Consider the following 12,558-nt stretch of genomic DNA (forward strand, 5'->3'; position numbering starts at 1 on the left):
CTTGATTAGCGCCGACACATTGCAGCTCCGTGGGCTCCCTGGTGCTCCTCGGGAGTAATGAACCAGCACAAATGAACACATTTAAGTGTTCAAATCTCAGACAAGTATGCTAATGGGGATAATGGCGCCTTTGGAACTGAACTGTTCATTAGTGTGTTGTGTGTCGTTTGGCGAGAAAGCCAGTCGATCCTCTTGGTATTGTGACTTGTGACAGGGATTTTAGTCGAGTTGTATAATCTTGCCGAAGATGGCATGACACCACATCGACAGGACTTGTATTCAGTTGTAACGTAGCGATCTAAAATGGAGCCTATCCCAGCTGACGTTTGGTGAGAGGCTGGTGACTCCCTGGTCTCATTTGTTGATCAGATTCTGTATTCAGTAGATTAAGCAGGCATTCCCAAACCTTATCAGCAAAAAACGGAAAATAAAAAAAAATCCACATTTGATTCATGGGTTAGAATATTATGAACGTATGTATACACTCATAATAAGCTAAAAGAACACAATCCCATCACAACAAACATGGCTAAAAGATGTTAAGTTAACTTGTGTCTGCAAGATGGTCAGTAAAATATTTCACAGCATTTTATTTGAACAGTCAGTCCCCCAATAAAAACCGACTTGGGACCAGTGATGTGCGTGAGGTTTGCAGCATGCGAGGCGCTGACTCATAGCAACATTTTGCCAAGGAATAACACTAAATTTATAACAGAGAGAGAAGCAAGAGTTGTAGAAGAGTAAAAGTGCAGTGTGTTTTTTTTTTGTTTTTTTTTTTTTTTTTGCATTCTCGTACACATCTGAAACTATCATTGTTTGTGTCACATGTGGAAAATGTGGACCGTGGTAATCCTGCTAGTGATTGGGGACTTACTGAGTATGGAAATGATGACAAGAAAGATTTACCTGATTTAATTTCATGTGACTTTATTGAAAAAGGGGGCTTGAATATGAGAGCTAAAATACTGTCTCTTGGTTCACATACAAAACCACCCCCCAAAACGCTAATATATGACATCTTAAAATATGTCCAAAAGCAGATTACAAAGAGTAGTTATTTCACATTTTCTTGGTGTCCAAATGTAGAAACATAATTTTTGCATACCAACAAGTAAATGCGAAACTCTGTTAAAAAATATACAGTAAGAAATACACAAAGTGTCGTTGCAACCATGCATTGTGATAGTGATACAGTGCAATCCTTAAGAAAATGCATTGATGTTTTTTTTAAAAAATACAGTATATTGGTCATTATTCTTTGATGTATTTGCGAGACCAATGCACAGCTATACTCTGATTTTTTTTTTTAATCTAAGAGTATTTTTGTCTTTAAAATACACACCTAGATGAACATAAGGAGCTGCTCACATCACCTCTAATTTTGTTATTGAGTTGTGGAATTGCCCTTCTCCATTGATCTAACGGATTGATTAAGCAGTGTGGTGAAGAATTAGTACAACCACAAAATATGGACCATTCATATCTATAACACTCATAAGAATGCTAGTTGCACTGCTGGCTGCCACCTAATTGGATTATAGCCTGTTAGAAAGCGGCCTGCCAATTGTCAAAGACAACAAATGAAGTTAACAAAGACCACAACCACGACTTCCATATTATGCGAATCGTTTGGCAGGGAAGAGAGTCGACGGGGGGTGCTGGGAGTGTCCTAATAGAAAGCACATGTTGATTGCTTGGAACTACAGGCCGCAGGTTTTGTTCTGCTTTGCCTCACAGGCTGTGCTGACGCTTCATATAAATAATAAAGGTTTTTAAAAAGCCAATCAAGTGTTTGGTGTGGCCGGCCTGAAATATGCCTCCGATCATCGCGCAATAATATTGACTCTAATTCTCAATTTGTCGGATGGATTCAAACAAGATGTTGCCGTAGAACCCTTACGTGAGACACAACCGCTGTTGAAGGAATGAAAGCAGAGAGAACAAAAACAAGTGGATGGACAGAATTTAATTTACTTGGCTGGCTTTTAACATTAACGTATTAAAAAAGAGGATCTTCTTCATCTGGTGCAAAAAAAAAAAAAAAAGGTTTCAAACTGTTTTGCAATAAATGATTAAAAAATTGTATTCATAAACAAATGCATGAAGTCGGAATATGTTTTACGCTTGTGACATTTCTAGCCTTCATTTAATATTTACTGTACGGTATCTTGCATTGAAAAGGCATTCATTGAGCATATATGCAATATAAAAATAAAAACGAACATTAACAAGACGTATTTGATAATAAAGTGGCTCACAAATATTTATTTCCACGTATAGAGTAAAATATCATCAAACGTTCTCTTTTCCATCATGACCATTCCCTTTTTTGACAATTCAGCTGTTCGATATACTTTCCCCACAAACGCATCCGAGAATCCTGCCGTCAACCTGCTCGAATGTTTCCAGTCAGTCATGTAAAAAAAAAAAAAGCAAAGACTTATTTGAATTCTGTTCTTATTGCTGAGGTTTTATCTTGTTGCCTGTTGCGCTGAATAAATATTTGGTCTCTTCTATATTCTGATATGTTCAATCAGTAAAAGCTGCATTAACACACAATACAAACACCCAAACTGCATTTGTTCCATTTTCTTCATCACCTTTCTCTACACTCGACACGTCATCTTCACACCAGACCATTAAGAAATGCTCCCAAAAATAACCTCGGCCGATTATGGTTTTGCACGAACCAAACAGTACAAACGATTCTGACTTTTAAAATGAATATGTAGCGCCACATGATCAACGCTCGTCGATGAGTGGCACGTTGGTCGTCCTGAAAATAACATTGTTTCAAAATAGTGCCACTTTCACATACATAAGGCATAAAAACAGAATATATCTCATCACATTCTTGATCATAGCATAAATGAAATATTTCAAAAGGCGTTCAGAGATTAGTGTTCGTGTGACCTGCCTCGAAAGATCATAATTCCTTTGAGTGATTTGAATGTTTGAAGGACACTTGTCATAAAGTGGCAGGCACATTCATTCCCCATACATCTGTTCAAAAAAATTTTTTTTTTTTGTACACACACTCTTTCACACACATTGTCACTCAAGCACAAGTTACAACTCTTGCATCCATTGTCCCAAGGCAGGCTTTAATCGCACTTGGTGCTACCGTGGAGGGATTGGATGGTGAGGGGTGTCACTCAGTGAGTATCCGGAGAGGCCTGTGGCGGGTGGCACAAATTGGCGATGAAGTGCTTCTTGCGCAAGCAGTCCAGAGAGGTGGACGGTTACATAACAGCGGTGTTTACATACATCCATAGCAGTGGTGAGGTGATACACAGGTTGGACCTGAAGGTTTCTTTGACTGAATCGAAAACATCCCGCGGACTTAGTTTTTCTTGTTGTTGCGTCTTCTCGATTTCTTCACCCTGTTTGCACATTTAGAAACATGTTTACTGGCAAATAAGAACATCCCTTCTTCAATAAATAATAGAAATCTGTTCCCGCGCCGCGGCACAATCTTCTCATCTGACACACTGGGAAATGTTTTGTTTGATAGCCAGTCGCAACATGTGATGCCAAACATTGAGTCTCATGTAGAGACAGTAAAAGTCGGCGGCAGTAATTCCCTCAACGATTCTGTGCTGCAATAACTCTTCCTGTTAAATTGGCCCCAGATTTTCTTCTTTCAGTTCAAAACAATTGAGAAGAACCGCTGCCCTGACTGGTTTCGAGGGCAAGGAACCAGATTTGGATAAATTGACATCGAGACGGTGTCAAGTGAGTTCAGGGATGTGTTTCTCAACACATTATACATGTTTGAAGATAAGTGATGAAAACGGGCAAAGATGAAGAACTATCTAATGCTGAATTTTTGAGATATTGCTGTTTTAGAGGAAGTCAAGTCAAAAATCTTCACAAGAATATGTTCTGTGCCTCCCTCAATAATATAAAAACAGCATTCTCTTTAATATTGCATTTGTGGAATATAAATGAAGCCCATATTTTTTTTTCCCCCATCTCAGGGAGCAGCTGATTTGCTACTCGCTGTCAACTGAAAATGACATCACTGTTGATCAGAGCTCAGGAAAGAACCGATTACGGTTCAAGTTCAGAAAAAAAAAAGGTGAGAAAAAAAACAGTGCTTGGTGACACACTTTGGCTCAGTGCCTAAGTGTATTTGTTTCATATTCTATGCCTAATGTTGACATGACCACAGCGGAACATCTTTTGAAACACTGGCCTATCCAAGTAATTCATGCATGAACAGTAATGAACATCGTATACATTCACATGAATGACTTTGTGTGTCTTCCCATCGAGAGCGCGCGTGCAGTGTTTCAAGACTCAGACAGGCAGCCTGGCAATAATCACCATCAGTCACTTTGGGAGAATTTTGTTTAAGGGGAATGTGTACATTTTAACAACGTGGCTTGTGAAAATGATCTGAATGATGTTCTGCCAATCTTGTTACACCTTTAGTCGCCCACCCACCCCCTCAGTTTTGCCTCCCCCTGCCACAACAACTCTGCTGTTAATGTGAAATTACTGGTGATAATTATGCGGACAATACATTTAAAAGTCCGCTGGACATAGTTTTGTGCTGAAGTGTATTAAGTGTGGCGTGTGAGCTGATGATGATGCTTCGACTCAAGGTTATGAGAAAGGAGGAAGCCGGCGCGCCACAGGCAGATTTATCACCCATCTTAACTCCATGCGCATCATTTCACACATGATAATTCAGGCTGCTTACATCAACCAAGTCTTTGCTTTCACTGAGTAACTATCAGCAAGACAGTGAACCAGCAATTTGTTACGGTAGGTTTATTTATACTGCATAGGCTCTAAATTGTAATTATTCACGTCTGTCTGTCAGTGATGCTGTAGCCCACTCGGAGAGAAAGAGAGAGTTGACATTTTTCTTACTTGTTTATGGCGTTCTTTAAGTACTGCTGCAGCCACTTGGTTTCCGGGTTGATGCAAACTTCCCTGTTGCTTTTCAGCTTGGCGCTGTGGGATGAAGAAAAGGAGGATTTTGGTTATTTGACTGTTGCTTTGTTTTATTCAGACAGGGATGAGGTACAGTTTTGACTGCAGTTTATAGGATAGTTTGCAGTTGTTGTTTGATCTATAATAAAATACAGGATTTTTTTTTCTTCTCATTTTGCTGTTGAAGTCAGAATGCAAGTCAATGTCAAATCGTAGATCCCACCTGTCTATTGCTTGTGTTATTCTTCATAAACCAGGTCGAGCAGCCTGCTACTGTAACTGCTAATGACCACATGGGCAGCCCAAATAATGCTTCTAATTATTTTCAAACATCTCCCCCCCGCTCTTATTGTTCTTTCCTTTTGACTCACAATGGAACATTACTCCAGGGTGGAAGCGCTACAATATGCTGGATTGCTATCTTACTGTGTCATTCATCATGTAGTACGCATATTACGTATGTTTCTTTCGTAGTAGCCTGCTAATCAACAAATGGACTAGAAAGTGTAGATGATGCTTTCTTTAGAACTATTCGCTGGCCCCAGAATGAAAAAAAAATAGTACAGTATGTATGAATAACCACAAAAACACATTATTATGAGAATTCATTTCATTTTTATGTTTAGAGTCATCCCCTCCACCTGCCCCATATTTAAAAAACTGTAAATCTCTGCCATTTTAGACAAACCTCCATAAACCAGGATACACGTTTGTCCGCTTACTAAAATAGATATACAAATAAGCATAAATATTGTGGGCTCCATAAGCAGGCCTGTATGTGCTCGACTGAGCGACTTTCTATTCTAGTGTCTCCTTTCTTGACGTGATGTAAGCTCATGGAAGAATGAATATGCTAGATTCAATTCCGTTCCTCAAAAAGGCCTCCTTTAGTTAATTTCTTCTCCTTCTTCAAGTTTACGCGTGAGGCAATATGTTTTTGATGTCCTTTATAAATCAGGATTATTGTTGACATAAATTCAACACTGCATTGTCTATGGAGCATCCTTTGCCTATAAAGTTCACGTGAAACCAAAAGAGAAACATTTTAAAAGCTTTTTTGGCAAGATCAACTCAAAGAATGAGAATGCTGAAATCCAGTAATGTGAAGACAAATGTATGTAAATGCACCATACGGACAGGTTGTCTTTGTGGAGAGTTAAAATTGCATATCGCACGTGCTCTTTTTCACTTGAATGCACATTCATGATTCCCAATGGGAGAATAAATATATTTTGCGGCGATAAAAGGTAAAAGCAATGACCTACTGCTGTGTAAACACTCAAAGGATTATCTGTTGGTTCTGGACTTTTTTTAGTTTATCTGCATCTTATAAATCCCAATAATATCTTTTAGTGCGTATGGAATAATAGCAGCACTTCATCTTTGAAGAACTCACGTCGTGTAAAAACTGCTTCCAGCGCGCAGTGACCTCAATGTTTCTAAAGGGAAAAACCCAAGACAAGGATTCTTCATTTGATGACAATTAATGGGTTTTATCCGGGCGGGAAAAAAATGAGACAACTCATTACTGAGCCACATTTAATAAAAGTGGAAGTCAGAAACACCTGAGCGAAGACCTAAAGATCTCAGCATGTCCTCCAACACATGTAAGCTGAAAAATGTGATGCTTATTGAGCATGACGGGTTGTCAACCCCTGGCCAGCTGTGAGAAATTAACACTCTTCTGTTTCCACTGGAGAGCAGCTGCAGTAAGGAGAGCGAGAGACAGAACTATTTTCATCTAGCTCTATCTTCATGACTGGCACAAACCTGGCGCGGTTCCTGGCATGAATCTACGCCGAGGCGTGTTAGACTGGGCGTTGGTAATTTCGTAGAAACGTGCAAGCCAGCGTAGTTAAAAAAGGGTGGTGTGTGCCGCTGTGGGGGTGAACAAAGCTGACTTCATTCACTGTCAATCAAATTTGCTCCTCTTTCATTCGCTTAAAATGTGGCTCACTCACATCTCACAAGGAGACATTTCTGTGCATTAAAAGGATGCAGCAATCCGTGCGTGACCGAAGCATTTATCACTTCGCTTAGCATTTGATTGGTTTCAAACTTAGTTTTTAAATTGTTGTACATTATATTACTATTTGAAGAAATTTGCTTGCCGCTTCTCATCAATTGTACTCAGATCTGCGGGTGTGATTTAAAAATTGTAGTTAAAAAAAAAAGTCATCACCCCCTGCCTGTTTGTGTGATATTGCACAGAGTCAAAAACATCTGTGCGCATTTGTTTGATGTAAACTTTAGTTTGGCGAGTCCTTTTGATCTGACCGGTGGTTCAATTTAACGGTGATTGAACCAAATGATTAGCGGATACAAATTAGGGTTATTTTGTAAAGTGTGGTCTGAGAATACTCAACCGCAAGCGTTTTAAGCTTCAAAAAAAGACAAAGGGACCTTTTCTCCCAATTAAAAGATCCAAAAGACCCATTTAAGATCTCTATCATCATGAAGATACATTTTTAAATTGCACGTGTGTGTGCGTGCGTGCGTGCATGCGTGCGTGTGTGCGCGCGTGTGTGTGTGTGTGTGTGTGTGTGTGTGTGTGTGTGTGTGCGTGCGTGCGTGCGTGCGTGCGTGCGTGCGTGTGCTCAGGTGTGATGGAAAAAATTCTAAATAGAAGATTTGGAGCAACGCAAGTCGGGGTGGGTAGCCGGCACGGCTCTTAACATGTGTGTGTCACACTTCTGTGGCAAAAGGTCACGTGTGAGAGTTAGCATGAGGGGGGTCTTTCTCCTCCTTCCATATCTCCATCACACTGCTCCCCAAATGAAATGTCCCGTCTCGCTTTAACCGGCCACCTTCTGTGTTCCTCACCTCACATGAGCAAATGGCATCTCCACTTTAAAGGGATGAGGAGCATCCAATCCACCATCAAACCAACATGTCGGCAGCTCTGTAACTGGGTCTGTGTTTACTTTCTCTCCCTTCTGCCCCCCCTCTTCTTTTATGAGGGGTGGCAGGTCCATCCGCTAGGGACCTCCATCCTGTTTTTGATGTGTCCTCCTTCGTCCTGTTTATCTGTCTGCTTGTCTGGCCCGGCAACTCGCAGTTTCACCTCGAATTGACTTGGCTAGAATTTGAGGGCTGGAGTTCCACAAGCAGCAGGTAGTAATTACTTCACAGCAAGTTAATACCAACAGCATGCTGGGATGAGTGGGCAAGGAGTTGTGGGGGTCATACTGGGGAGCACGGCGGGATACTGCCAGGCGGCGGGACTTGAGCATGCTTTCATGGGCCTCAATGGAGATATCATAGAAATGAGCTTTATTTTTTTCCCTGTCGCCTCACCTAAATGACTTCTTGACTCCTCTGGGCTGGTAGCATCTCTGTGTCCTCTGCGACCTTTTGCTATTCATTCACGCTCCAAGCAGTCACAAGTCACCCCCTCCTCATTTGGCAGCCTTTTTGCCTTTTGGCTGTGAGGCTTCTGCCACCTGATTTTCTATAGACAACTAATGAATGAGGCTTTTGAGTTAATGTGTTCCAGGCCAGTGACATTATACTCAGCCTTGCTGTGTGGTCGGAGGCAGCAGATAAAAAAAAAAAAAAAAAAGTGGAAAAGGGACACAGGGGGTCAGCAGAAACACAAAGGTAATCACTTTGACCCTTATTATTGCTTCCTTTGCACCCTTGAGCTCGGCCATCACTTTTTCCCCTCAATCGGAATGCAACGCTTTAAAGTCGGGCCTCATTTTGGATGATTTTAACATCACACACACACAAAAACGCATAAAGCATTGCACAATAATTTCTACTCTGAAGGTCTTGTTGCATGTACACTGGAGAATTGTATAAAATTACATATGAACATTTAATGAGTTGAACGTGAACATATTTCAAAGGTTGAGCAAGTAAAGTGATTTTTCTAATCAGCTTATATTCACAAAATATTATGTCCTTGAGATTGGGGAAACAGTTCATTTTGGATTTGGAATTCTGAAACATCTAGTTTTCATTTTAAATGTATCTTTTGCGATTTATACACACACACACACACACACGCACATTTGGCTGACTTCGATGCAGGCAGTTTAGGCTTAGTGTCGGTGTGAAGATGGATGGACGTATGGATGGATCGGCCTATTCAGTAAATGACCCATCCATCCTTCTATCCATTCTCCATAGTGCTTGAGCTGTGTTGCCGATCTCAGTTGACGTTGGGCATGAGGCGGGTTGCAACCTGGTCCGGCCTCCAGTCGATTGCAGTATTTCATAACGCCATCATATTTATTCATACATTGCTTTTCCACATCTCATGACATTCTTTGTCAGGAGTCAGTTTGAATTAATGTTCCTCACATAGTTCATAAATCAAAATGTGAGCCCTGAAAGTTGCTGATGTAGGAGTGTAGTACACTACAGTATATTCGTACATGAGAAGTATTCCTGCATTTCCCTGAAAAAACTTTGCACCACTTTGGCAACTTGTGATTTACCCCTTGCGTGTAACGTATTGGAATTTATACATCCCAGCTTGTCAGAGCCCGGCCATTTATTTTACGTTCACACATGAAAATCAGAGTAATGAATAAAACATGTTTTGTTTGCGTTGTTTGCGTAGCTGCTTTAACCTTTTCCTCAGACCAAAACTAACAGATCAATGGATGCTGGACCGGACAACCTTGACAAGATTTAAATGTCACTAATATTTGACAAAGAAAGTTTCTGTATGTGCCGGAACTACTCAAAACAGACAAACCATGAATAGACATTTATTTCTCATGCTGATCTTTTCATTGTACTCACATGACTTGGAAAGGGCAGTTGGGTGTGTGGAGAAACTTGAGCTCTTTGATGGAGCGCTGGGGAACCGTGTTAATAGTAGAACGACACCAGCACCTCTCCACCAGACTGATGGGCTTTGCTGTAAACACACCGAACATTTACAAAAAATGTCTTGAAACAAAAGACAATAAGGCACAATTGTTTGGTATGTTCCGAGTAAGGAAAATACACTACATGTATGTTCTTGACAAGATATGATTAAAAACAGTATGCTGCATAGACATTATGCTATGACAAAAAAAATGAATGATGAACAAAATTCACATGCCACCGCTCAGTTACATAACAGAAAATATACCGGTGAATTTTAAGGAATTAATCTGTTGAAAGAGGATGCGATTACATCCCTGACTTCCCTCATTGGATGTGTTAAAACCATGTTTAATCTACTGTCACATTTTTCTAAAGCATGGGAACATACGAGTTCACCTGCTATTGCTCTCCACAACACGTTCATTAAAAAGAGATTATTCCCTTTTTGACCACTTACTCCCCCCCTGCTCCAACCACATTCTAGCTTTTCAGTCAGAACGCATTCAGCTTGACCACTCTCTCACTAAAGGGTCCTCATCTGACAATTTCTAATGTTGCCCTCTTTCATAAAAGAGCCCTCTGCAGCTCACGCAGCCTCAGTGGAAATCACCCTAAGTACATTCTTAAAATGATTACAAATCACCCGTGTGCCACCACCGGCATGGAGGCTCGCGGGGCCCCGTGCGCGATTGCAGATGCAAGCTGATAACGGCAAACATCAAAGTCTGGGAAGCGCATTCCATCATACAGCTTGCGGAATGATCCAAAATGACGGTTCTCATAAGGCTCCACAAAGACACTTTCAGCGATGTATTCTTACATTTGGCGTAGTTCTTAAACGACATACAGCAAACATAAATACAACTTTTTTCCCGGTAAGAAGCACCTATTGAATCTATGACCTTCCATATATTCTTAGTGATGTAATTCGATGTCGAATGTGACACCACAAATGGCAAAGGCCCAGGTAATACCAGCCTAATGACCATTCCCCATTCTAATGCAAACTAGGGGATCATTATGCAGCATGCAGAACTGGCGCCTAAAGCGAGCATCCACTGCTATCACCGGCGCGTTGTTTATCCCTAATTAGAAAGTAATTAAAAGAAAGCACAGAGAGAAGCCAAATGCACACAAGCCTTTAATATGCAACGTGGGAGTGCTAGCGGGGCAGAAGCAACAAGCTTATAAGCGCAGGCCAGGCGGCTCAACAGTCTGACTTGACACCTTGCAAGGAACATAAAATGACACTAAAGTGGGGCCACAGAGTTTATAACATTCACTGTTGTTAGATAACCATTTCTTGTTCCATTTCAAAAAAAAAAAAATCTAAAATACATATTTTTTTATGAAAAAAACAAAAAAATGTTAAAGAAAATAATTGAGATAATTTTTTTGATTGGTGTACAAATTTACCCATTGCTTATATTATTTACAGCATGTGCTTCAATTTATTTTTAACCAATGATCATGTGTTTGTAATAATAATCATGATAATAAGAATAATAATAATAATAATAATAATAATAAAAACAGATTAGAAAAGTATACCAACTGACCATCAAGATGACGTTTCATGAACAAAAACTTTTTACTTTTGAGATTCCTTGATATTTTGAAGGCATGCCAGCAATTTAAAAATAATAATTAAGAGAATAACAAATGCAGTATTATCCAGAAAAAAATGTCAAGACCTCAGCATGCGGACTAACAAAGAAAAGGTCTTCAAAATATAGAAAAGTTAAAATGATGCTCGCCATGAGTTAAGAGTTATTCAGACGTACCAGTACATGTTGGTCCATGTGTGACCACAGCCAACAGAAGCATCAGCGGCAGCAGTTTGAAGTCCATGTTGGTGATCGCTCAAGCTGCTCCGTCTGCTACAGTCCAAGGCACGACTGAGGCCGCCAGCGCTGTGTTGTGTTAAAACCTCACATAAGAGAGAGAGAGTGAGGGGAAGGAGAGAGACCCACTTTCTCAGAAGGGGGAGGGCAGAGGGGGTGTCCCAGCATGGGAGAAGAGGAGGTGAGAGTCAGGCAGGACCAGAAGAAGGAGGAGGGAGCCGCGGCAAGTTAGGAGAGACTTCCTTACTTGTAAAAGGTTGGCAGGGAGTCAAGTAGAAAGTCTGGGTGGGGGATATTCTTTTTCTCCTTTTTTCCTTTTGTTCCATTTGTCAAACTCCTCCGGTTCAGTATGCCCTACTCAAAAAAGTCTATCAAATCAAAATGAGGCTCAAATGCATGACGACAACCTTTACAGAGGAACTTAAGATGACCTTCTGCAACCTTCGGAATGTGTAACATCCAACTGTTCAGTGTTTGCGAACTTTTTTGCACGAAGGCGGGCGTTTGATACATGAGTCGATCAATACATCTCAAACAGCGTCTCCTTCTGTGCCTTTCTGTGACTCTTCCAGTCTTTCTGCATTTTCGTTGCAAGCTGCTGATGTCACCTTCCCTTGGAGAACTTCCTGTTTGAAGCCTTGAAATGACAAGGTCGGGTGGATCAACGTTTTAGGTGTTGTGTTAGTTGATGTCAAAATGTGAATTCCAATTCCCAAGTTTCCGGAATATGTTTTTTTCTGACATTGAAGGACTACGTTATTCTCCGTGCCCTGTTTATAGGTTTTGCCCAAACTATCACAAATCTATATTGTCCTTGTAAGTGGTCCTCCAAAGAACCAAACAGCAATTTAAAGAATGACTTTCTTATTTCATTCATAGAAATAAAGGTAAAGGCAGTATTTTTTTCTAACATTGTGCTTACATTCGGTATAGGTTATGAAGA

The 12,558-nt window shown here is 40.5% G+C and overlaps 1 protein-coding gene across 1 annotated transcript; it reads right to left on the reverse strand.

Annotated features, from left to right (window-relative positions):
* Window positions 1–1,306: 1,306 nt before the first annotated feature.
* Window positions 1,307–11,698, reverse strand: cxcl12b (chemokine (C-X-C motif) ligand 12b (stromal cell-derived factor 1)). Its single transcript, XM_019876789.1, has 4 exons — window positions 11,556–11,698; window positions 9,700–9,817; window positions 4,882–4,965; window positions 1,307–3,383 (listed from the first exon to the last, which is right to left on the reverse strand). The coding sequence occupies exons 1-4, from the start codon at window positions 11,620–11,622 to the stop codon at window positions 3,344–3,346; spliced, it is 309 nt and encodes a 102-aa protein (XP_019732348.1). The 5' UTR covers window positions 11,623–11,698; the 3' UTR covers window positions 1,307–3,343.
* Between the last annotated feature and the right edge of the window lie 860 nt (window positions 11,699–12,558).

The sequence above is a fragment of the Hippocampus comes genome, unplaced genomic scaffold, assembly GCF_001891065.2.
Source record: "Hippocampus comes isolate QL1 unplaced genomic scaffold, H_comes_QL1_v1.1 scaffold51, whole genome shotgun sequence".
Classification (NCBI taxonomy): domain Eukaryota; kingdom Metazoa; phylum Chordata; class Actinopteri; order Syngnathiformes; family Syngnathidae; genus Hippocampus; species Hippocampus comes.